At 55.1% G+C, this 22,332-nt stretch overlaps 2 protein-coding genes across 3 annotated transcripts in view; one reads left to right on the top strand and one right to left on the bottom strand.

Moving 5' to 3' along the window:
• The window catches only part of ECE1 (endothelin converting enzyme 1), a 57,789-nt gene extending 57,202 nt beyond the window's left edge, over nt 1-587 (bottom strand). For both annotated transcript variants that reach the window (XM_025203715.1, XM_025203712.1), the window contains exon 1: nt 438-587. In XM_025203715.1, the coding sequence (XP_025059500.1) occupies nt 438-572 (135 nt within the window). In that variant the 5' untranslated portion in view covers nt 573-587. The remainder of the gene's footprint in view (nt 1-437) is intronic.
• Nucleotides 588-16,339: 15,752 nt separating this feature from the next.
• Nucleotides 16,340-22,332, top strand: part of ALPL (alkaline phosphatase, liver/bone/kidney) — a 44,865-nt gene continuing 38,872 nt past the window's right edge. The window contains exon 1 of the mRNA XM_006023189.2: nt 16,340-16,542. The gene's annotated coding sequence lies outside the window, so the exon portion shown is untranslated. The remainder of the gene's footprint in view (nt 16,543-22,332) is intronic.

The following is a 22,332-nucleotide window of genomic DNA, read 5'->3' as shown; positions in this document are numbered from 1 at the left end:
CAACGCCGACCCGCCTGCCTGCCCGGCCGGCCCCGGGGGTGTACCTGCGCGCGGGGCCAATGGCAGTGCCGCGCGGGGGCCCGCCTCCTCTCCTCTCCCCTTCCCTTCCCGCCGCCCCGCTCCTTGCGGGCACCCCGCTCGAGCTGCGACACCCCCGCGTGCAGGGCCGAGCCCCCGGGGTGGAGCTGGCTCCTTCCGCTGCGGCACCCCGGGGTGCAGGTGCCGACCTGGGCTGGAGCTGGCATGTGGCTGATGCAGCAGGTGCCCCTGGGCTGCAGAGGTGTGCTGGGTGGGCTGTCCTGGGGGGGTGATAGGGCCCCCATTGCCCCAGGACACTCCCAGCCGGCAGCCCGTGCTCTTTCCGGCTTGCATTTTGGGGCGAACCCACCTGCAAGCAGCCCCTTCCCCAGCTAAACGAGGAGGAGCCTGGCTCTTACCGCAAGGCAGCCAACTGCCCCGCTCCTGCAGCCTGGGAGAAAGGTGGTAGCGGAGGCTGGCGTGATTGGAGCTGCCTTGGCTGGGGCCACAGTTGGGGCGATGGGCAAGAAGTGGATCTGTTTGTGCTGCTGCATGGATTTTGCTCCTTGAATGTTCACCGCGATTCACCTGCAAAGCAAATGCAGGGACCCAGAAATGATGCATCCCCAAAAGCGGAAATTCTAGCTGTCCCCAGACACTTGATCCATTGACTTTGGCAGGCGTTGGCGCCCTTGTTGTGCCAATAAAAATAATAATGTTTAGCATTTACATGGGGCTTTTGAGCATGGCTCCCTCCGGGCCTGATCCCACAAGCTGTTGAGCCCTCTGCCCTCCCACTGCCCTCTGTGCTCTATATCACTGTGCATTATTTCTATTCCCATTTCACAGATCAGGAGACTGAGGGGGCAGGGGAGGAAGGATAGCGATAGGAGCACTCCCTTTCTCACAGGACTGGGCCCTATTGGGACTTGGCCCAGGTCACACAGACAGTCGGTGCAGGATGTAGGCGGAGAGTCAAGGGCTCTCGATTCCCTGTGTCCGGTCCACAGTGCAGCCCTCTGAGACCACGGCTTGGGACCTGGCCCGAGGGAGTCTTGCAATGCCACTAGCTCGGCCCTTCCACGAGACCGTCGCTCCCGGGGGGACTCTGGATCCGCAGGGTAGCTGCCAGCCACCGCTCAGGCGGACAGAAGCGGTTTCAACATACAGATCTCTTAATGGAAAACACAGAAATGATCTCTTGGGTCATCCAGCCCGGTCCCCCGCCATCACGAGCACTGTGTCAGAGGTTTCTTTGTCATAAACTTCACAAGCCCCTGTCTCCATCTTAAACCCCTAAGGGCTTTTATTTTTGCCACCACTAGCGGAAGGAACGTGCTTGCTCCGATGGTTGGGAACCCTCTCATTTCCAGCCTCAGTTTGCTCATTCAGGCTTGGGCCAACCTCCTCCTCCAGCTTCTTTTCCCTCTGGTTCAGGGATGTATTCGGCAGCTGTGTTGGTTTGAGACAAAAAGAAATGTAAAACTCCAGAAGTCTTGGTCCAGAGATGATGCCTTTTATTAGACCAACTAAGAAATTGCAAAAAAAATTATCTTTTTCTGCAAGCTTTCTGGCACATGTGCCCTTCCTCAGGCTCAGGGAAAATTACAGATGGTAAAAAGTCCCCGTAAGTAGAAAATAAACATTTCTACCTATGGGGGCGTTTTACCATCTTTAAAGATGGTACATTTCTCCCCCCTCCCTTCCCCCAGATCTATCCCAGCCTGATGTTTGGTGATTCTCGCTCCCTGCCCACCTGTTTTGACCTGGAAGACAAGGTTGCTTTGCTGATTGTCCTTTTCTCATTCCTCCTAGGCTCTTTTGCTTATTCCTTTCATCTTCCCCGAGGTGGTTATTTATCCAGTTAGGCCTGGAGCTCCTCCCCATGGTTTCCTCCCTTCCCTGGGATACAGATTCCTGATCCTTTTAGCACCTTTGACTTAAAGAAATGCCAGGCCTCTTTCACATTGCAGCCCTTCAGTCCCTCCCTCCACCTGCCTTTATTACCCAGATCCTTTGTGTCCTTTTGAAATCCAGACCCTCAGTCCCACACCTCCTTTCCCCGTCCTTTCCATTGAATGTAAATGGAAGCAGCCTGCAACCACTTGATCCAAGACTATTTTCTCCAGCGCCCTCATTATGCACTGCGACCAAATCCAAAATAGCATCGGCTCTCACTGGTTCAGTTCCTGGTTGATGAAGAAATCTGTCAGCTATCGCATGCAGGAATATCCGGGCCCTGCTGCTATTAGTAGCGTTCGCTCTCCGATACGTACCTGGGGAGCCAGGCTCACATGACAGCGTGATTCCTGGTAGCCCTCTTCTCCCTAACAACATCGCAGAGGCAAACAGGCCCTGTCTCTAAGGGACTTGCTGGCTTTATCTATGGGTTGTCAAGTTTGTCGCCCAGAGATCTGCTAGCACCACCCCGTCTCATCCCACCAAGAGCTGAGGATGAGACCCAGCCCAGCAAGCCCAGATCTTCCCCTGGGAAGAGAAGAGCAGCAAGCCCGTGCTTTGCTCAGACCACAGTAACCCAGAAGCCGAGGAGGTGCAGGTTGTGGGGAGCTCATGGACAGCAGCAGAGCTAATGAGGCAGCATCTCTTACTCTGCAGGTCTCCTCTTATACGAGCAGGGGCCAGAAATCTTCCAGCTCTCTCGTGATCCATAGCCAAGTGGTCTCCTGGCTTGCACTGAACCAGGGGAACGTCCTCCAAGAAGACTCCAGACTCTTTTCTTCCCAGCACTCTGGGAATCACTTCCCCAGATAAGTGTTTCCCAGTAAGGAGGTTGTGAGAAAAGAAATATGCAGGAATATGGTGCACTGTTTTTTTCTTCTTTTTAAATAATACCCTGGGCTTGAGTGCACCCCACTGCCCTGGTCCTATGCAGCCTCTTCCTGTGCTTAGTGAGCTGCACATCCTCCTTTGGCTCATACGCTCCTGACCCAAAGCTTTGTTTATCCTGCTCTCCCGCATGTCCTGGTGACACCCAGGACTGGTCAGACTGGAATTTTTGGAGCCATTCACATGCAAATGGCCCTGCCTGGTGCATAGGCAGCTTGTGCAGCCAGGGCAAGAGCTGAGGGGGAGCAATGCTCAGCTCCAGGGGAGAGAGAGTCCCAGCCTGACATTGCACAATAGAAAATAGAAATCACAGGACCCGACCAGCGAAGGGCTCCTCTGCTACCCCAGCCTGGGTGCAGTCCTCCCCCCAACACATGCACAGATCCACATCGGGCATTTGCCCAGGGAAAGCTACCGTCTAGGCTCCAGGGAGCCATGTCCACATCTAGGAGGAGGAATCGCTGTGCTGAGGAGAAGCCGTCACCAGACTCAGCTCACACGTGCCAGGGCCGGGGAGGTGCTTACAAAGGTGTGCCAAGGCAGCTAGGCACTGCCATGCCTCCTTTCCTCTGCCCGGTGAGAGGCTTTGCTCAGCCCTAGAGCCTTTCAGCGAAGGAGAAACAGATTTCAACTCTGCAGGAGGAATACGGACTCATGGGTAGAAGGAAGACGGCCTGTCGTTGGCAGGGGGTGGCCACCGCGGGGATAAATGAAGTGGCACCAAACCCAGTCTGGGCCAGGACTAGTTTTGCTGGCCTCGGCTGCGCTTGCAGTAAACAGTGCCCTGTCCCAGATAAAGCAAGCAGTGGGTCATTTCCCTAACACGGCCTGCACGTGGCAGGCGTGGCAGTCACCAGCCCCTCTGCACAATGGTTTCCAACAAGCAGCTGGTTTCCAGGCTGTTTTTTCGTCAGCGGCGCCAATCGCCAGCTTCGCTATCAGCCACTGAAGCCTCATAAAGATCAGTTCAATGTTGGCTTCATATTAACATTTACATTAATACAGCAAATGGAGCCATTAAGTTGTTTACATGCCTGCTAGTGCTGATTTAAACCTCAGGGTTTTGCTCATAGTTACAGACTGTTGGGTGACATAAATCAGACACACGCAGCTCTGCATGCACATCACGAGCTCGCGCGCCCCACTCAAAGTATGTAAACGGATCTATTTTCAGGCAGCCGGCGATCCTTCAGCTTCCAAATGCACGCCAGTAAGAAAGGAAGATAGTTATGTTCCTGGAGCCACCGGATCCTGAAAACAGGTCTGGAGCCAGCGGCCAGTTTTTCATGATTTAAGGCTACAATGCCTATTAAATATACAACAGTTCTGTTTTTCTCTGTACACAGGGAACAGCTATAATATTTTCAGTCTGAAGGGCTTTTATTTGCCGTTAAGGAAATGGTGCAACAAGAGGAGGATAAATTTACGGTCTCTGGGAGAGAGGACAGCGTGGGGTCTCAGGTACAAATCTTCAGCAATTCTGGGAACAAAATGGCCACTGGTTTCTGCAGACAGCAGGGGTTCCTGGATGGCGAAAGGTTGCGTCTGTGCTGTGTCTGGATGTGTGATTGCAGCATGCACAGACACACCTGGCTTAAACCAGCTGATGCAGGTGCCAACAACAGAGATGCTGCAGTTGCAAGGGCTTCGGTGCTGGCTTTATGTGCCCCACAGAACCACAGACAGTGGGTGTTGGGAGGGACCGTGGGGGGTCACATCTAGTCCAACCCCTGCTCCAAGCAGGACCAGCCCCAACTACATCATCCCAGCCAGGGCTTTGTCTACCCAGGTCTTCAAAACCTCCAAGGACGGAGACTCCCCCACCTCTCTGGGGAGCCTGTTCCAGTGTTTTCCTACCCTCCTGGTGAAAAAGGATAATATCCAACCTTAGCCTCCCTTGCTGCAGCTTGAGCCCATTGCTCCTTGTCCTGCCATCTGCCCCCACTGAGGACAGTCCTGCCCCATCCTCTTTGCAGCCCCACTGCAGGGAGGTGAAGGCTGCTATTCAATCCCCCTCAGTCTTCTCTTCTCCAGACTAAATCAGCCCATTTCCCTCAGCCTCTCCTCACTAGTCCTGTCCCCCAGCCCCACAGTCATTGTCATTGCCCTTCGCTGGACTCTCTCCAATGTATCCACATCCTTTCTGTAGTGGGGTCCAAGAGTGGGACACAGGACTCCAGATGTGGCCTCGCCAGTGCCATGTTACAGCCTTCGCCAGCCCATCTTCACTACCGTGGGTACCTGAGCTGGCTGGGCTAGGACCGCCCAGGGTACTTCTCTGACTGCAGTGTGGACATCCCCAAACCTGCAATGCACATAAAGCAGCTACATAGGGGACCATCAGGAAGAGGTAAAACAGAGTGTGAATCCCTCTCTTGGCTAGAGCCCTCGCTGGGAACGCAGGGACGTTGAACTCACTTCCATGCCCTGCACAGACTTCCCTTTGGGCAGCTCCATCTCTCCTGCATCAGTTGCTAACCTGGAACAAAGATAGCCCTGCCCGCCTGCCTGCCTGCCAGGGGCGCTGGCTGTCCAGTGCTTGGCTCCACATGTGCTTTGGGGGTAGATGCCCCCCACTGAATTCAGTGTTGCCTCATCCCAGTGGCGATGGGCTTCAGTGGCACGGGGCGACAGCGGTGGCTGATTATTAGAGGGGCACTAGCTCATACTTTGGACCTGACTTGTGGCACGCTAGCAGGCTGTGCCTGCGGCAGAGAACCAGAGAGAGCGGGTATAAACAACCCGCTGGAGGCAGCACCCGCTCGCACAGCAGGCAGGCGGGTGAGGCAATGGAAAATCAAACTAAGCGCCCAGCGCCGTTGCCTACATGAAGGGAACAGTCAGAGAGAGGCCTTCACGGGCTGGGAGCCAGCTCCAGGGCTGATGAGCTCAGCCCTCCTCAGCCCCTGGAGCAGCAAGCCCCAGCAGCTCCCCAGCCGGGACGTCCGGCTCCAGCCTGGCTGTGACAACAGGGGGTTTTCACACTTACAGAAGATGTTGCTTTCCCTGCTGTTTAGTCATTGGGTTTATTATGCTGAGAGTCATGGTTAGTCTGAGGTCACGTAGAAGGCAGGGCAGATTTGCACCTTATAGACTAACCAAAGTGATTGCAGATAGATAGCTAGATAGATATATAGGTAATGAGGAACTTACAGTAAATGCACAGCTGTGAAAATAACAGCCTGGGAGATATATAGAGATAGCTCTATCTATCTATCTATCTATCAATAGATAGATATCAATTGATCTATAGATAGATAGATAGATGTGTGTGTGTATGCATATACGTGTGTGTATATCTGATCCCATGAAAGTTTCTGCTCTATATCTATTAATGAGATTATAGATATGTGTGTATGTATCTATGTGTGTATGTATAGACGTGTGTGTGCATGCATATGTGTGTACATATGATCTCATCAAAGTTTGTGTGCTCTCTTTATATAGCACACACTTTCATGAGCTGTAGCTCACTTCATGAGATGCTGTGAAAGCACGTGCTGGCCAGGATCGGGGCCCCACCGTACGGAGCACTGTACAAACACAAAGAACTAGATCGTTCTTGTCTGAAGATCTTGGTCTGAATGGATGAGACAGACTAGGGTGGGGACAGGGTGGGACATAAAGAGCAAACTGCTCTGTAGGGAACATTGTTCGGGGATCTGGGGATCTTGCTGGGCAGGAGCCCCACCTTTCAGCTGATGCCAGAGGAGTGGCCCAGGTGCAAGGAGCTGGGAGGTCTCCATTCTCAGCCTACAGCTGAGGACTCCCTTGCCCGGGTCCTGGCAGCATGCTGCATGGAGGAGGCTTCGTTGGAGAACGCCCTGGGGCTGAGCAAGTCCCCTGCCCCTGCCAGGCCTGCGGGATGAAGCTGGCTTGGAGATCATACAGTTACAGACACCACAAATTAAAGGCCTGATCGTTTTTGTCCTTCTCTGGGATACCACAATGACAGCCCCACAGAGAAATCATCGCATAAATATAACTCCGACTCTGCCCTGAGTGGTGCTTCAGCTGGGATCATGTTTAACCTTCCCAGGCTGTTATTTTCACAGCTGTGCATTTACTGGAAGTTCCCCGCTATGATTATACGACGGTCTCCTGCCATCTCCGCAAACCTACCAGGGGACAGAAACGCTTGAGCCCAGCACTGCATGATGCCAGGAGCGTGCTCCAGCATCTGGAGCAGCACACGAGGCACCAGGACACCTGGGTTGTGCTCCCAGCTTGCTCCTTTGAGACTTTGGGCAAGCCTCTGCTCTGCTCTGTGCCTCAGTTCCCCCATCTGCAAAAGAAGATGCAGGAATATGTAAGTGCTTCACGGCATTTCATGGGTCTTCATTAATTAATGTGTACATGGTGATATGGGTGATGTGGCACTGAATCTGGGCTGTCAAAGTCCCAAGTAATGTTAATAAAATAACCCCTACTCAGCTGGCCTGGGCTCACACATGATGTTTAGATAGGAATGCCTTTTTATGCCCATACATGGCATTTACTGGCCGCATAAATGGGATTTTTGGCACTTCCACACTGTCTGCGAGTCTGTAACTTCTGCAGTGTGGACACTGGCTCCGTACGCAGCAGCCTAGTGGGTAGAGCCCTCGCCTGAAGCTGGAGACGCTGGTTTTAGGCCCCTCCTCACCCAGAGGCTGTTGAAATCTCTCCCACCTGCCCAAATCATCCAGCCACAGGTCTGGCATTGGGCAGTTTCCTCCAGCACTTCGACCTGAGCTGGGCCTCTCTCCTGGTCGGTGCTGCTGCCGGGGGTCCCCAAGCCTGGAGCCCTTGGGGTGCCAGCGACCCTCGCCCAGGGGAAGCGCTGCTCGGTAGGTCTTCCTCCTCGTGCATGGCTGTGGCAGGAGGTGCCTCTGTCCCCAGCAGGACCAGCTCCTTCCTGACCCCTCACCCAGCTCTGCGGGTTGTGGATGGAGCCCAGCTGGGATGCAGCAGGAGGGAGGTGGGTGGGGGGAGAGATTTTCTAGCCGGCAGTGCCACCTGCTGATGGAAAACCAGGATTTCCGATGGCTGCGATGGTGGGAGCGGGGAAAGCCGGATCAGAAAGAGGGTTCCCAGCCCCTACCCCGACCTGCCCCTACTACACACGCCGGGTCACCAGGGGCATTGCCAATGCCCACCCCCTGGAGCCCTGCTGCAGCTGGCCAGGGGACTGCCCCCTTCCCCGTGGGGCCGAGAGCAGGGATTTAGGGGTGTTGGTGGTAGCCGTGTTGGTCTCAGGACATAAGCAGACCGGATTCTTTGGGTAAATGTGAAGTCTTTTATTAGACCAACTAAATCATTGGAAACATTGTTCTTTGCCAGCTTTTGGGCACAAACACCCTTCTTTAGGCCTAGCGAGAGTCTGCTGGTGAAGTGTGCGTCTGAGCAGTGAGTTAGCGTCCTGGTCCCCGTCCTCCTGCGGTGGCCTCTGTGCTGGATGCTTCGGAAGAAGGCAGCCCTGGTGCACAACAGGGGACTTTTAAAGAACAATTAATTCCGCATTTAAACCACATCTGGACATCAATGGATTTGCTGCCAGGGGAAAAACAGCCATCTCCTGGCTCGGGAGGCTTTGTCCCACCACGGCCAAGGTGCAAGGTGGAGATCTCACCTATGGAAGCTGCTACTCAGAGCCAAGCAGCGCCTGATCCTAGCCACCTCCAGGCTGGATACACAAGCCCCAGGCCCTGCCCCAGCAGCTCTCCGCCCTGCTCCCAGTCCAGCCCTGTAGCTCTCCCGAGGCACCAGGACGCAGCCAGGGGTGCTGAGGCCCTAAAGTCTCTGGGGGTTTGGACTTCGTCTGGAATTAATAAAGTGGTTTGAAAAGAAAACACTGACAGGTTTTGGTTGCAGAAAACACAATGTTTTGTCAGAAAACACAACCTATTTTTTTGGAAGGCAAAAAAAAAGCAAAAGATGTTAATGATTTAAACAAATTCTTTCCCCACGACTTTGCGCTAAACATTTTGTGGGAAAATCCATAGAAAATGGGCCCCTTTCATGCCCTGTAAAAAAGGGAAAAAGCGCCTAACTACTAACAGATTTCAGAAAATTGTCCGCGCGGCGTTGAGCTGCTGCAAGAGGGCTGCACAAGGACACGCTCGCATGAGATCAACGAGGTTGAATGAAGCACGACTTTTCCAACGCTGGTCCATCCTTAGGCTGCAGATGACCATCCGGGGCAGCTCGTGGAAAAGCACTGGGATGGCTGATAAGAAGCTCTGATGAAACACTCTCAGAGGGAAACTGGGTTTTCAAGGACATGGACTTTGGCGTGGAAAGTGAAAAATGCCTGCTTTTCCCTGAGAAAATCCATCTAGAAGTATTTAATTTTCAGCAGGCCCCAGGTTTTTTGCCAAAATGTTTTGGGTTTGATGTTTTTAATATTTGGGACAAAAGCTTGGAGCATTTTTCTAGCAAAACAAACTAACCTCATTTTCCAACTAACTCTGAAAAGGTTTGGGGCCAGGCATGTGTCTGCTGCCTGTCCAAGGTCTTATCAAACCCACAAGTTCTTGCCAGGACAACCGGCATAACTGTTGCGGTGACGTCGAATCAGCATAGCTGGGCCAGTAAAAACATTCCTGTATCTTCAGAATGCAGGCACAGCGGTGTCTTTCTCATCTCCCCCTTTTTAGCTTAGCAGGCTTGAATGAGCTACACCTGGTTAGGGTTGAGAAAAAGACGTTCTTTAAAAAAAAAAAAGAGGTTAATTTAAGTCGTATTTGGAAATGGTAGTTAAAATGATGGGGTTCTTTTGAATTTTAAATGAGCGTGTTTAAAGTGAAATCTGAATTTAATCCAAAATGGGTTGAGAGCTAAATGTTTTAAGAGAGCGTACAAAGCTTGACTGATAACGAAATAGGCTGAATTCAGGGGAGAAACATCTACATTTCCTTTGCAATCAGGACAGCTGGAAACTTCCTTTTCTTTTCTTTTCTCTTTTTTATAACTGGAAACAGATGCTCACAGGACCCCCTGATGTCAGGACATGGTAATGCTGCCTGAGCACTTGGAAATCTGGCCTGAACGCAGACCAGCCTCTAGGTACCGACCATCTTAGCAGGCAGAGAGGGTGCTGCATTTCAAGCGGGGTCTGTGAAATGGCTCCTCTCTCCCCGGTCCTGTCCACTGTCCTCCTGCAGCCTTCCCAGGTGCGAGTGCCTGCTCCGGACTGACTTGCTGGTCCTTACACCAGTCCAGCCCTGTCTTCTGGTGGGGCCATGGCTTGACTTTGGTGACGGGTCCCTGACAGCTGCAGCCCCCTTGGCTACTGACTCTGGTCTCCATCCCTGCATCCTGCTCCTGACACCCCCGGCTTGTGGCTCCGTCGTGGTGACTGCCTACATCTCAGGCCTCCTGACCCCAGCTCCTCACCCCCTAGGACTTTGCGTCCCTGAGCTGGTTGGTTTCTGATCCTTGGGGGTCAGTCCCTGATTGCCCATTTCCTGGTTGCACCCCAGATGCCCTGCTATTGCAGCTGAAGCCGAGGTGCCATTCTCCACCAGTGGTGTGGCCGGTCCCCGGTCATTTGAGACCTGTCTGTGATGGGCACCAAGTATATCCTCCCCCACTACCCCAGCTGGACCTCTGCCCCCTTCTTACAAGCCCCATCCCTCCCACTCCTCCACCTCCCATTGGAGTCACCTCCCTGCTTGCCGGTTATCCCCTTCCTCCCCTTATCTCTCTGCCTGCTGGCTCATGTCCTTGCCTGTCCTCAGCTGGATGAGATATTGATGGGCCCCATTACATGTGTGAAGGGAAGAGCTTCTTAGCCCACTTTGCACCACAGCTTGAAATCACCCCAGGGGCTTTTCAGCTCCTTTCAGGCCAGTGAGCACGGCTGGAGGCACAGCCGCACGGCGCTCTGACGGAGCTGGGGCACGGTTGCTGCGTGGCTGCCGGCTCCCCAGGCCCCGGCAGTGAGAGACGGAGCCCCCTCCTGCAGCCCCTGTCCCCGTAGTGGCTCCCATGAAAGCTGTGGCTGGCCCGTTTCGTGTCAATGGGTATCGCTAAGAGGGCATTGAACTGGGCTCTTGTCCGAGTCTGGCAAAAGGATGAATTTTAGCGATCGGCTGAACATGACACTGCCCTTGTTAGGATCACAGGGGGTGAACCGCAGGCCTCGCTGCCACGGGGGAGCAGACCCACACGCCTGCCGGCACTCGGGCTGTGCCAGCCTCAGCTCTGCCTCCTGGTGTGGTGCATCCACGGGAGGACGGGGGCCTGCCCCCCAGTCACTGCAGACACCCCCGCCCCCCAAACCCTCCGGGTTGCCCTGATGCAGGAGGACTCCAGCCCAGCCACAGCCCCACTCCCTCAGCCTAGGAGCTGGGGTCTGTGCAGGCAGCCATTCCCAGGGCTGCTGTCTCTCCTCTTCCCGTGCCCCCCGGTCCCTCTCGAGTAGGGCAAGTGCCCCGTGCCATGTGCGAGCGGGCGGGCTGCCCCGTGGCAACCGCCCCATGGGCATGTGGCTTCCCTTCCTATACGCCAGCCTCTTCGTTTCACCTGCCAGCTTGGCACATCCGTGCTCCCACGCCTGCTCTGCTCTTTCTTGGGCGGCTTCCACTTGCGCGGCGCCTTCCCGCTGTGCAGTCGGCCCCGCACTGCCTGGGACGGCTTCCACCTGATTTCTTGGCTCTCTGCCTCCCGAATTGGTGTGCTGCCGTCCAGCCCCTGCCAGGCAGCCTTCTTCTGGGCCCATGATTTGTAGAGCTGCTTGGCAGGACGTCCTGCTTCTCTTTGCCAGCGTTTCCGTGATCCTCCAGATTCCTGCAGCCCGGCTCTGGCTGATCTCTGGCCTCCGGCAGCCCTGCCGTCCCTGCGAGGCACTTGCTGGTCCTTCGAGTCGGGCACTCGGCAGGTTCCCTGAGCTCTGCTCCTCGGGGCTGTGACTAACAGCAAGGGACCTCCTCTTGTCACTGCCATTCTCCCACCCTCAGGTTCCTACCTACAAGCCCATTTCCTTGCCCGCTCCATACTCATCTCTTTCTGGAGACTCTGGTTTCCTTGGGGCTGCACCTAGCCACCTGAAGTCCAGATTTTAGCCGAGTGACATCCTTCTGCATGCCCCACTTTGCCCCTAGAGATACCCTTCCTCGCCTCACCGCAGGTCCCCATGCTCCTTTGTGGAAACTGCAGTAGGGTGGTCCCCACAGCCCTGTGGAAAGATCTTTTTCAGATGCAAAAAATCCCCTGGTTGATGCAGGGTTTGCTGTCAGCAGAGGGAGCGCTTGCTCATCCGTCTCTTCTCTCCTGGCGGTAGGCTGCCCGGATGGTCCTCCCTTTGGGCACAGGTGAAAATGGCAGACACACAGACCCGGTGAGGGGAGAGTCTGCTTTTCCCAGCTGCCGAGAGGGTGCAACTGGTAGGGGAGGGAATAAAGCATCATCATAGTGCCAGTGTCCTAGACAGTCTCCCTTGAAATGGTCTCCATTTCCCCACGTCTCTGCAATTTGGGGGTGGAAAAAAGCATACGGTTTGATGCACTGCAAATGTATTAGCATGAATTTTTTAAGTCCTAAAGATGAGGCTGAGATGCTCTCTTTATAACTGTATATCCCCCCTCAGTCCACGGAGGGATGTCACGCAGAGGGCTGCACGCCCCCAGCGGGCCTCCCCTCCGGGCTCTGGGTGTGTTGGACTGGGGGTGGGGAGGCATTGGGGGCCCTCTCCATGCCCCCACGTGGAAAGCTCGGGAGAGGCACACTTGCTCCTTGCCAAAAGTCTGCACGTGTCAGCCGTTGTTGTTTTTTTTGCGGCTTCAGAAATCACTGAGCTTGAAAATCTTTGCCCAGACCTGAAGACGCAAGTGTATATTTATCTATATATAATGAGCCCATTGGAAGGTATACTCACTCAATAATAACTTAAATCACACACCCTTACGACGCCTTCCATTTGCAGGGTCACTGTTTTGCCCAGCTTGCCAAGACCTTCTCAGCTTTCCACCTAGGACGCTATTTCAGGATACTCCCAGGGCTGGTGCGGGGCTTGGGCACTAGCCTGTGACCCAGGAGATCACAGCGCTATTTTTGCCTCGGAGTCTTTTCCCTTCTTTCCCCCACCCTTTGCTTACATATAGCTGCTTGTGAATGCAAAGGCCTGGCTTGGATGACCCGGGAGGCACCTTCCACTCCTCTGATCGATGCTCCGGCCACTTCTTGTGCTAGTTTAGCTGAATCTGTTGATACGGAGTTAAGTTAAACCGGTGCAAAACCTTGTGTGGACTCAGCTCCAGTTAAAGAGCAGCCTATTTAGTTTTGATCCAAAATTGGCTTCAGTTCAACCCGTTCCTAACTCAGCTAAGCTAAACAGACGAAACCCCCTTTTACGTGTCGGCACCAAGGCTTGCAGTGCAGAGCCATTGCCGTGCCTAACCCAACGGGGCCTCTAGGTGCTGCTGTCATACAGATAACGAGGATGCCTGAAACGCCACCAGAAAGGACTATTAAACACTATTAAAGGCATGCTTTGACTTTGAGTGAGTGATGCTGGTTTGGTATTTCATGGAAAGCCTATTATGGCAGAAAAAGAGCCTTCTGAGCAATAAGATTGCTTGAGAAGCCAAAGGGAGTTGTGGCAGAAGGCATTTAAAAGGAAAAAGCACTTTTGTCTTTTATGCAAATATTTCTGACCCTGTAGAAATGCCCCACAGAAACGTGCCCCTTTTGGGGGCAGGGTCATCCGCTCTAGCTGAGACTCTCCGAGCACTTTAGGGCTTGGCTCCCTAACCCTCCCCTGTGAAGCTGGCAAGTGTCTTTGTTTCCATTTTACAGATGGGGGGACTGAGTTGCAGTAGTGGGGTGTGAATTGATATCTATTCCGGTCATGGACTAGACCTCAAATCCCTGCCCCTTAGGCCTGTGCTCTGACCCCCAAACCTCCCTCGCAGGAGGCCCTGCAGTAGAGCAGATTTCGACCTCCTTGCTGCCTCTCTCCGCTCCAGCCTTGCTTCTCACATGCTCTGTTGAGCAGCCAGAGAAGAGAAAGCTCTTTGCTTGGCCTGTTTTGTCAGATCAGAGTTAGCCAAACCACTCAGACTCCTCTACCTGCTGCTCTGAACCCATCGATGTCTTGCATTTTGCAGGAGGTCTTGCATTTTGGTTGCCTATGAAAGGCAGGTGATGTGGTTGTGCGCGTAGGAGACTCCCACACCAAATACCAGTGTTGTCTACGGGTTGCTCCGTTGGGAACGACAAGTGCTGCTCTCACCCTTACAGGCAAGTGCGCTGCCAGGCACTTCACAGCCTTAAAGCCGACAGAGACATTTTACCTCAGTCCTAAAGGCCCCTGAAACGCATATCTCAGCGGCCCACGGAGCGGAGGTCCAGGTCCTCACTGATCTCAACCTACGCGTTTCCCAGCAGCTAACCGTGCGCAGCGGCGGCTGGAGAAGGATGCACAGATCAAGCATCCTAGGAAGAGCTGGCTAAGGCAAACCCAGAAGCACAGACCAAGAAGTCTTGCTTGTCACCAGATCTACCGCAGGCCTCTGGCTCTTCCAGCGGCATCTGCTAAACATATTATTAACTCTTTCATCTACTTATTAATCCTTGATTAATTCTTTGTATTGTGGTTGGAGAGCCAGTGTGAAAAATGGCTTTTTTTTTTCTCCCAGGGTGGTCAGTGGCTGACTCGGAAAGAAAAATCTGTCTGGGATCAAACAGAAAGGCAACTCTGCCTCTGAAGTCAAATAACAGGCGCTCTGAGGGATTTTGTAGCATTTCTAATGGGATGGATTGAATACTAAAGAACCGGACCAGAAAAACCAGCTGTATTCCTGTGCTGAAATGAAGGACTGAACCTATTTGGCCTCACTCTACTGCTGATAGGTCCTGGGCTGGGCCTCGGTGGTGCTTGGCAATGCACAGGCCAGAGCAAAAGGATGCAATGCTTTGTATGTGACGGCCCCATGGCCCTTTATGAAGCAGGGCAATATCCTCCTAGGGTTGCAGGGGGAAACTGAGGCCCAGAGGGGAGGAATGACTTGCCTGAGGTCATGCCGAGGGTTGGGGCCAGAGCCAGGAAGAGATGCTAGGTCACCTCATTCTCCTTCTCCATTCATCCATGCAGTCACACTGTGTACATTAGTTTATCTCTCTCCTCCCCCAAGGCAATGGACAACTCAAATGCTCTTCTTTAAACTGCAGAACTTTTCAATACCTTTTGCCAATAATCTCCAACCTCAGAGGACACAGACTCGCTAGGAAGGGCAGCTCTCATGGCCTGGGGAACAAAACAACCGAAGTGGTCTGCCAAAGACATGCCCACTCACACCAACAAGGGCTCTCACAGAGTGCGCACAAACCCGCGAGGCCCTGGGTCTCCATCACGTGTGGGGCTTCCTGTGAGACCTGTGTGCCCCGCTCTGCAATTTTGGCATGGGACATAGGTCTGGAGGGTTCATGTGGGGGCGGCAGGGATGGCCCTTGGGTGACTAGTCTGTGCAGAGGACAGTGCTGCCATGGTGCCCATGCTACCTACCATATAGCCCACCGTTGTGTCGGTGCAAATTGCATTCCCAGCAGCGACCGCAGCCTCTTCTTAGTAAATCAACATTGTGGGTCAACCCCTCGTTAAGAAAATGCCAGGTTAATTCAGGGCTGCCCCTGCCTTGGCGGTGACTATCAATGTGCCAAAACACCCCAGCTCAGGGCTCTGGCTGCACCACATATTTTGCAACTATTTTTGATTTTGCAAAGCATGAGCAGTTGTTTCCATGTGTGTGGAAAAGAGACGGTGCCAGGGTTGTGGGTTCTCGCCCTGCGCAATGGGCTGAACTGCCACAGTCCTTGGAGGCTTTTACCCCCAAGGATAAGCGAGTGGAAACGTGGACAAGAAAGCAGATGGTTCCAGTTTGCTCCCCAGCCGCGAAAGCTTGGAGACTTCAGCTCTTACTATCCCAGCAAGCCGTGAGTGTGGCAGCAGCCACCTGTTTGGACTCATTGCACCGAAGACGTGACATGGGCATTTCTGTGTCGATGCCCCTTGCTTTGCGGGACATCCCCTCGTGCAGACAGGCCAGTAGCATGTAGACCCCCCTCCCTGTGTCTGGAAACACCTGGCGCGGGTTTTTTGGCCTCTCTGAGTGCTGCAGTATAGGGCGATTAATTAGCAGTGATAATACAGGGCATCAGCTGGGACGTGGGTACAGCGGGCACCTGGTCCTTGGGGTCGTCTGTTCCTGCGGCCCCTTGCTGTCATCCCCATGGTGCTGCGGAGAGCGGGCGGGGGAGCAGAGCCGTGCTGGCTGCTCTGGCACAAGCCGGGTGTTCATCTGCGTGGGGTCTGTGCCAGGGGGCTGGGGGGCATCTGGTCCTTTCTGCAAGCTGCGGAGCATGAAGTGTTGCAGGGAGGCCTGCCCCCTCGGTGCCTTCCCGGCCAGGCCCGGCAGGGGGCCCCGGCACCCAGCGTTGGCCTTGAACTTGGAACTCCCTTCTCAAAGGCAGGGGGTGTGGGGAGAGGAGGAGAAAAGCAAGGGGCCTTTCCCAGGGCCAGTCCTCCTTTAAAAAGCCCCGCAGGGATACCCCCAGCCATTGCATGCAGGCTTGGGAGCTGCACACAGGCAGCAGGGAGCTGGGGGGCCGGGAAGTTTGTGTGCAAGTGGGTCACTGGCGTGTGCACTCAGCGGCTTCCAGCTCCCCTGCACTGGGCTGCGAAGGGACGTCGAGCAGGTAGGGATTTCTTCGCTTTGTGGGTTTGCTGTGCGGCCCCCAGGCTCTGCCAGCTTGGTGAACCCGGTCCAGGACGCCTTGCAAACAGGGCAAGAGGCTTCTCCCCATCACCTGCCCCTCTCCCCCCATCCAGCCTCAGGCAGCTTCTTAACACTGCCACTTGTTCTGAGAGCGAGGACCTCCTCAGCTGTCTGCTAAAAAGCACAATATCCGAGCCAGCTCTCTGGGATGCCCAGGGAAGGGATCAAAGTTTTCCAGGGAATTGCTCCATGTGAGTCACAGATGCCATCAGATCCTTTTCTTGCCTGTGAGGTGTACCCCTCCTCTGTGTGGCTGTTTTGGGGGGCGAGGGCTGCAGAAGCATGCTGGAAAGTTTGTGGGGTAGGGTGGTCTTAACTGGACAAATATCCCCCTTCTCCGCTCGCCTCCCCCTGGCTGAGGGTCTGGAAGGGGAATCTTTTAGTACACGAGCAGGGGGGAGAACTGGGTTTGTCGGCAGCGAACAGCAAACTCCAGCTGAGCCCATCGGTGAGAGAGACCCCTCCATGCCGAGACGGCATTAGCAGCCCCGAGTGCCTGGATTAGCAGCGGACGAGCTGTGTTTCTCCTCAGACTGCTCCGGCAACCACAGAACATGAGGTTGAGCTGTTTTTTGGCTGGGCCAGCCCCAGAGTAAAGCACCAGGTAGCAGGAGCTGGTGATGTTTTTGGGGGTGTGGACAGGAATCGGGTAGGTGCAACGCTCAGGTTCCAGCTTGAGTGGGCACGGTGGCCAAGACAAGCCCGCAGACACCAGCCTCCCGCTGCTGGTCCTCAGAAGACCTCAGTGGTTTTGTCTTAGGGGTGATTCCTGGCCCCGGTCTCTTTGTGCGGACGCCGGGCTGTGATGCCCTCTGTGTCCTGGGCGACCCCACTGCGGGGATGAGCGGGGAGAAGGCTTGTGGGCAGCTTGGCAGGCGGCCTGGGCTCCCAAGAGCCTTCCAGGGAGGAGCGGTTGCAATGTGTGTGGGTCCCTACTTGCCCTGCTGTGAGTCACAGGAGTCTGCAAGGAGCCCAGCATGCGCAGGGGGGTCCCAGCATCCTGGGGAAAGCCCCCGGGGCCCAGGCCTGTCAGGGAGTGGCTGGGGGAGAGGAGAGAGCCAGCTATCCCTGCCAGCCCCTGTAGTGCTCCTGGTTCAGTGGCACAGCAGCGCTGTCTGGTCTCTGCTGTGTTTGGTGCAGGGGGAGGACCAACGGCCAGTGCATCCCCCGAGACCCCATCCAGTGCCTCGGTGGGAGCCGTTTAGGAAAGGAGGCTGCCGCCAGATCATAAATCTGCTGCTATCGGGGACACAAGAGTGAAGGGACAGCTTCTCCCCCACCAACAAAACCCTGCAAAATGATCCAGGAGTCTCTTGCAGCCAGTGTTGCTCCCCTGCATCAAGCTCCTGGGCACGGTGCTTGCTACAGCACTGCCCTGACCCTCATAGGCAGGACAACTCGAGTCCTCGGGCTGGCTCTGACCACAGGATAGCACCGTGGACTGTCCCCTGGGCAGGAGGATCCTCAGGGAATGGGTCTGGAATTGCTTGCAGTGTTGCAAAGAGCTGGAAGGGATGGGGCTGGAGGTGATGGGAGAGGCAGCTCAGCCATGCTCCCCCAGTCCTGAGAAGCTGGCTGGAGGGGAAAGGGGGTGGTTATGGGGCAGGTGTCAGCTGCAGAGTGTAAAAACACCTTCTGCAGATGGTCCAGGGGCCCGATGGGGCAGCGCATGCAAAGTTTCTACCCAAATTTGGCAAGGAAGATGCAGGGGAGGTTTGCACTGGGTTGCAAGGCAGAGAACCACCACCCTAGCAAACCCGGGGAGCCTCAGCTGGAGCTCGAGCTCCTTGGGGTATTCTGACCCCACGCCTCTCACTTCCCCCGGTGCAATGCCAGTTGAGTCAGGCCTCATCTTTGCCTTGCGCTGGCAGAGCTGCGGCCAGATTCGGCCCCTTTGGACCGGGAGACGTGGCTTGCTCCTTTGCATTCCCGACTCTCCCTGCTGCGGCGGCCTGGCTGCAGGGTCAGTCCTGGCACGTGGGCCTGATCCAGCTTCAGTGGTCACTGCTGTCTGGCACCGGGTGTTCTCCGCTGTGGGGGCCCCAGCTGCATCGCTCCCCCCCTAGTTACTGCCAGCCGCATCTCCCTGCCCATGCGTTGGCTGGGGTGGGGGCTGTGTCTGCTGCCCCGGGGGCAGCACAGGATGCCGGGCTGTCCTCTGGGCGCCGTCCGCTGAAGACGAGGCCAGACACCGCAGCAACAAATGCATTAAGAAATCAATGGGAAGGCAGCATTAACTTCTACAACCGGAGGCGGGTGGAGCCGGTGGCTAAAAGGGCCCTGATCTGGCGTGCCCCCGCAGGCTTCGTCTCTGAGACTTGTCTCCCTACCCTGGGCCCAGGGGTAGCCCTGAGGCTGGGCACCAGGCCACTGGTCCAAAGCGGGTGCAGAGGACGCCTGCCCGCTTTGCGATGGCTGCATGCTCGGACAAGCTGTTACGTGGCCCCAATGCTGCTGCTGGCTGGTTTATCAAATCCAGCCTCATCTCCTCCCCTCCCTGGCTCCTACAGGGCACCAACGCACCCAGGGCTCCCCCAGTGCTGCTGATGCTCCTAAGTCTTGATCCTTTTATTCCAATCCAAGCCCCCTTCTCCCAGCATTGCTGAGTCCCATGGAAAACCCTCCTGGCTGCATTGGGTCTGGAGGGTCATGGTTGTCTGTCTTGGAAGCCACCTTCCTCCATGCCTCTTCTGCGCCCTTGGGTGGGCCTGGGGAGGGTGGGTTTCAACTCCCCTGAGCAGCCACCGGCCCCATAAGCCTCAGGGCTTGATAAGCCAGGGCAAGGAGGAGGCACAGAAGCAACGGGCAGCGAGTGCGGGGTCAGCTGGGGACCTTGCACTCTCGTGGTGTGTGCCACTGCGCTGGAAGCATTTAGCATCCAGCCCCAAATGCAGAGCCAAGGTCACGAGCCGTTGTTCTGGGCTGACTAAATGGCTTCCTGTTTCTGTAACATGAGGGAGCTGTGGCCAACGAGGGCTGGAGTGCTCAGAGGCATTACAGGAGGAAATGGGACTCCTGGGGGTCTCTGGGGGTCAGGAGGAGACGTGCCCCTGCGATTGCCAGATGGTTTCCTGTTGCTTTGAAGTGAGCGGGCAGCTCTGGTGCAATTGCCCAGGCACCCTGGCCTCGGGGCAGTGCGGTTCCCGAGGAGGAAATCCTCAAAGCCCCAACTTCTCCTTTCTGTGGGTGTGCCCAGGAAGGAGGAGATGCCAGGAGGGCTGGTGCAGGGCCCGGGTGACTTTTCTTAGGGACTTCACCTTGAAGTGTGGGAGAAAGGGGAGGAGGGGGTTGCTACAGCCCTCGTGTGCAGGCAGTGAGAGGAGCAGAGCGGAGGCTGGTTTGGGGCTCTTCTCCACCGCTTTGGCCCTGCATGTATGGCCAGCGCCCCGGATCCATGCACAGAGCTGGCTCTGCCACCCTTTTCTTGAAGCAGAGAGAGCCCACCTCTTTCAGTGGCATGATAAATGGGGGTCACGAATAGCATTGCCTTGTGCTTCTGCATCCGTAAAGGACCTTGGCAGGGGGGAGCAAGTGTTCCAGGAGCCAACCAGCACCTGAAAAGAAGGGGCACAAGCTGTGCCCCCCATCCCTGCCTGGGCTGGATCGCACGGTGCAGATTGCACCAGGAGAATGGGACCAGCGAGAACCGCTGCCCGTGCTGTGCTAAGCTTGTGAGCAAAGTACCACGGGGTGTCTGAGCCTCCTTTTCCAAAGCAACGAGCAAGCCTCCCATCAGTCTTCCCCTGGGAAAGACGCGGCATGGACGGCGGGTTACGAGGGCTGCACCCAGCTGTTGAATTCCAGTTAAGGGCAGGCAGGTCACATTGGCACATGCTGTCCATCTGCCCAGTGCCACGTGAATTGGAAATGTCACCCCCCTCCTCTTTTTGCATTAATGACCGTGATCCCACGCCTGGCCGCGCTGGGGAGGGATCGGAGAGGAAGTATTGATTTGACTTGATTTTCTTTTTCTGGTTACTTTGAGTGTTTGCCAGCAGCTAGTGTGGGCGCCGGCTCTCTCTTTCTCACGCAGTTAGTCATTTTCCTTTGCTGGGGCTTGGTCTAAAAACAAAGGTTGTGCCAGGTTTGTTCTGTCAGCAGAGTTAAGGTGGCTGAAGTGATACTGGAATAAGAGGCTCACCCTGGGATGGGGAGTCTCATACAGGACCTGGAACCAGGATAGCAGGGACATCAAAGGCCATCTAAGCCAGTCTTAGCTGAAGCATCCCAAATAGAGGCCTTGCCAGCCTCGTCTTAGCCTCCGGTGCAGGAGGTTGTTCTTCTGGCTAGGTTGTTCCACGTCCTGTTCATATGGGTAGGATGTTTTTTTCCTGAGATTTGATTTAAATCTGCTTGCTGCCGTGCCAGCCCATTGCCACGTGCCTTGCCTTCTGTGGTGATCTTTTTTTTACAGCAAGTAGCCTTTCAAGAAACGTGCCCTCTTCCTTGGGCTTTTCCTCTTATGGATGCTTTATCCCCTTTGTCACCTGCTTCTGGATCCTCCTCATGTTTCAACATCCGTTTTAATAGGGTGGAGTGCGGTGCTAATGTGGCTATGCTGCTTCTGATTCTGGAGCCACGTCGATACAGCCATGGGTTCAAATGAAAATAGGTAGGGCAAACTCAGGCATCACAGAGCTCCCTCCTAGCTATATCTTGCAAGACCCCAAGAAGTTGGGTTATAGCAGAAGAGGTGTTAGGGTGCAGCTGAAACAACTGTCACTTGTTATGTTAACCCTACCCCTAACCTTGCCCCTGCCCTCTGGTCTGCAGAAGACTCTGCTACTCCAGGTGTGCGCCTGCCTGAAACAGCTGGGCCAGGGTAACTGGACAGGGATGCTATCACCACTACACCCCGCATGTGTGTCATGCTAAGATTGGGGCTCTGATTTCAGCCCTGCATTGTCTGCCTGCAGTGTTTCCAAGTAGCTTGCTCTCTGTTTGGAGACCTGCCCAGCCAGCCAGTGCGTTGTGTTGAGATAGAAAAGTGCTTTCACCAAATGGAGCAGCTGGAATACTGGATGTCAGGGTCTTCTGCCTTGCTCACGTGCGTGGTCCAGCATCGCTTCCCTCTGCCCTGAACCGCCCTGGATTTCACCTCCCTCTGCACCAGGCAGCCCATCCTGGCACCTAAGCTCACTGCTTCCAGGTGCCCTCCTGCTGCTGTCCCATAGTTTCATAGTTTCATAGTTTTAGGGTCGGAAGGGACCTAATAGATCTTCTAGCCCGCCCCCCCGCCAGGGCGGGAGAACAACAAAAAACCCTAAAAACAAAAACGGGACTCAAATGAGTCCAGCCAGGTAGGCATCCAGCCTCTTCTTAAAGATCCCCAGGGTAGGGGCCAGCACCACCTCCCTTGGAAGTTGGTTCCAGATCCTAGCCGCCCTAACTGTGAAGTAGTTTTTTCGGATGTCCAATCTGTACCTCCTCTCCATCAACTTGTGCCCATTACTCCTTGTTATGCCAGCGGGGGCTAGGGGAAACAACGTCTCCCCCAAACCCTTCTGGTCCCCCCTAGTGAGTTTATAGACGGTCACCAGGTCCCCCCTCAGCCTTCTCTTGTGGAGGCTGAATAGGTTCAGGTCCCGCAGTCTCTCACTGTAGGGTCTGCCCTGTTGTCCCCGGATCATGCGGGTGGCCCTCCTCTGGACCCTCTCCATGTTGTCCACATCCCTCCTGAAATGGGGCGCACAGAACTGGACACAATACT

The sequence above is a fragment of the Alligator sinensis genome, unplaced genomic scaffold, assembly GCF_000455745.1.
Source record: "Alligator sinensis unplaced genomic scaffold, ASM45574v1 scaffold512_1, whole genome shotgun sequence".
NCBI lineage: Eukaryota > Metazoa > Chordata > Crocodylia > Alligatoridae > Alligator > Alligator sinensis.
The sequence above is the reverse complement of the archived record's forward strand: the minus strand, read 5'-3'. Positions and strand labels throughout refer to the sequence as shown.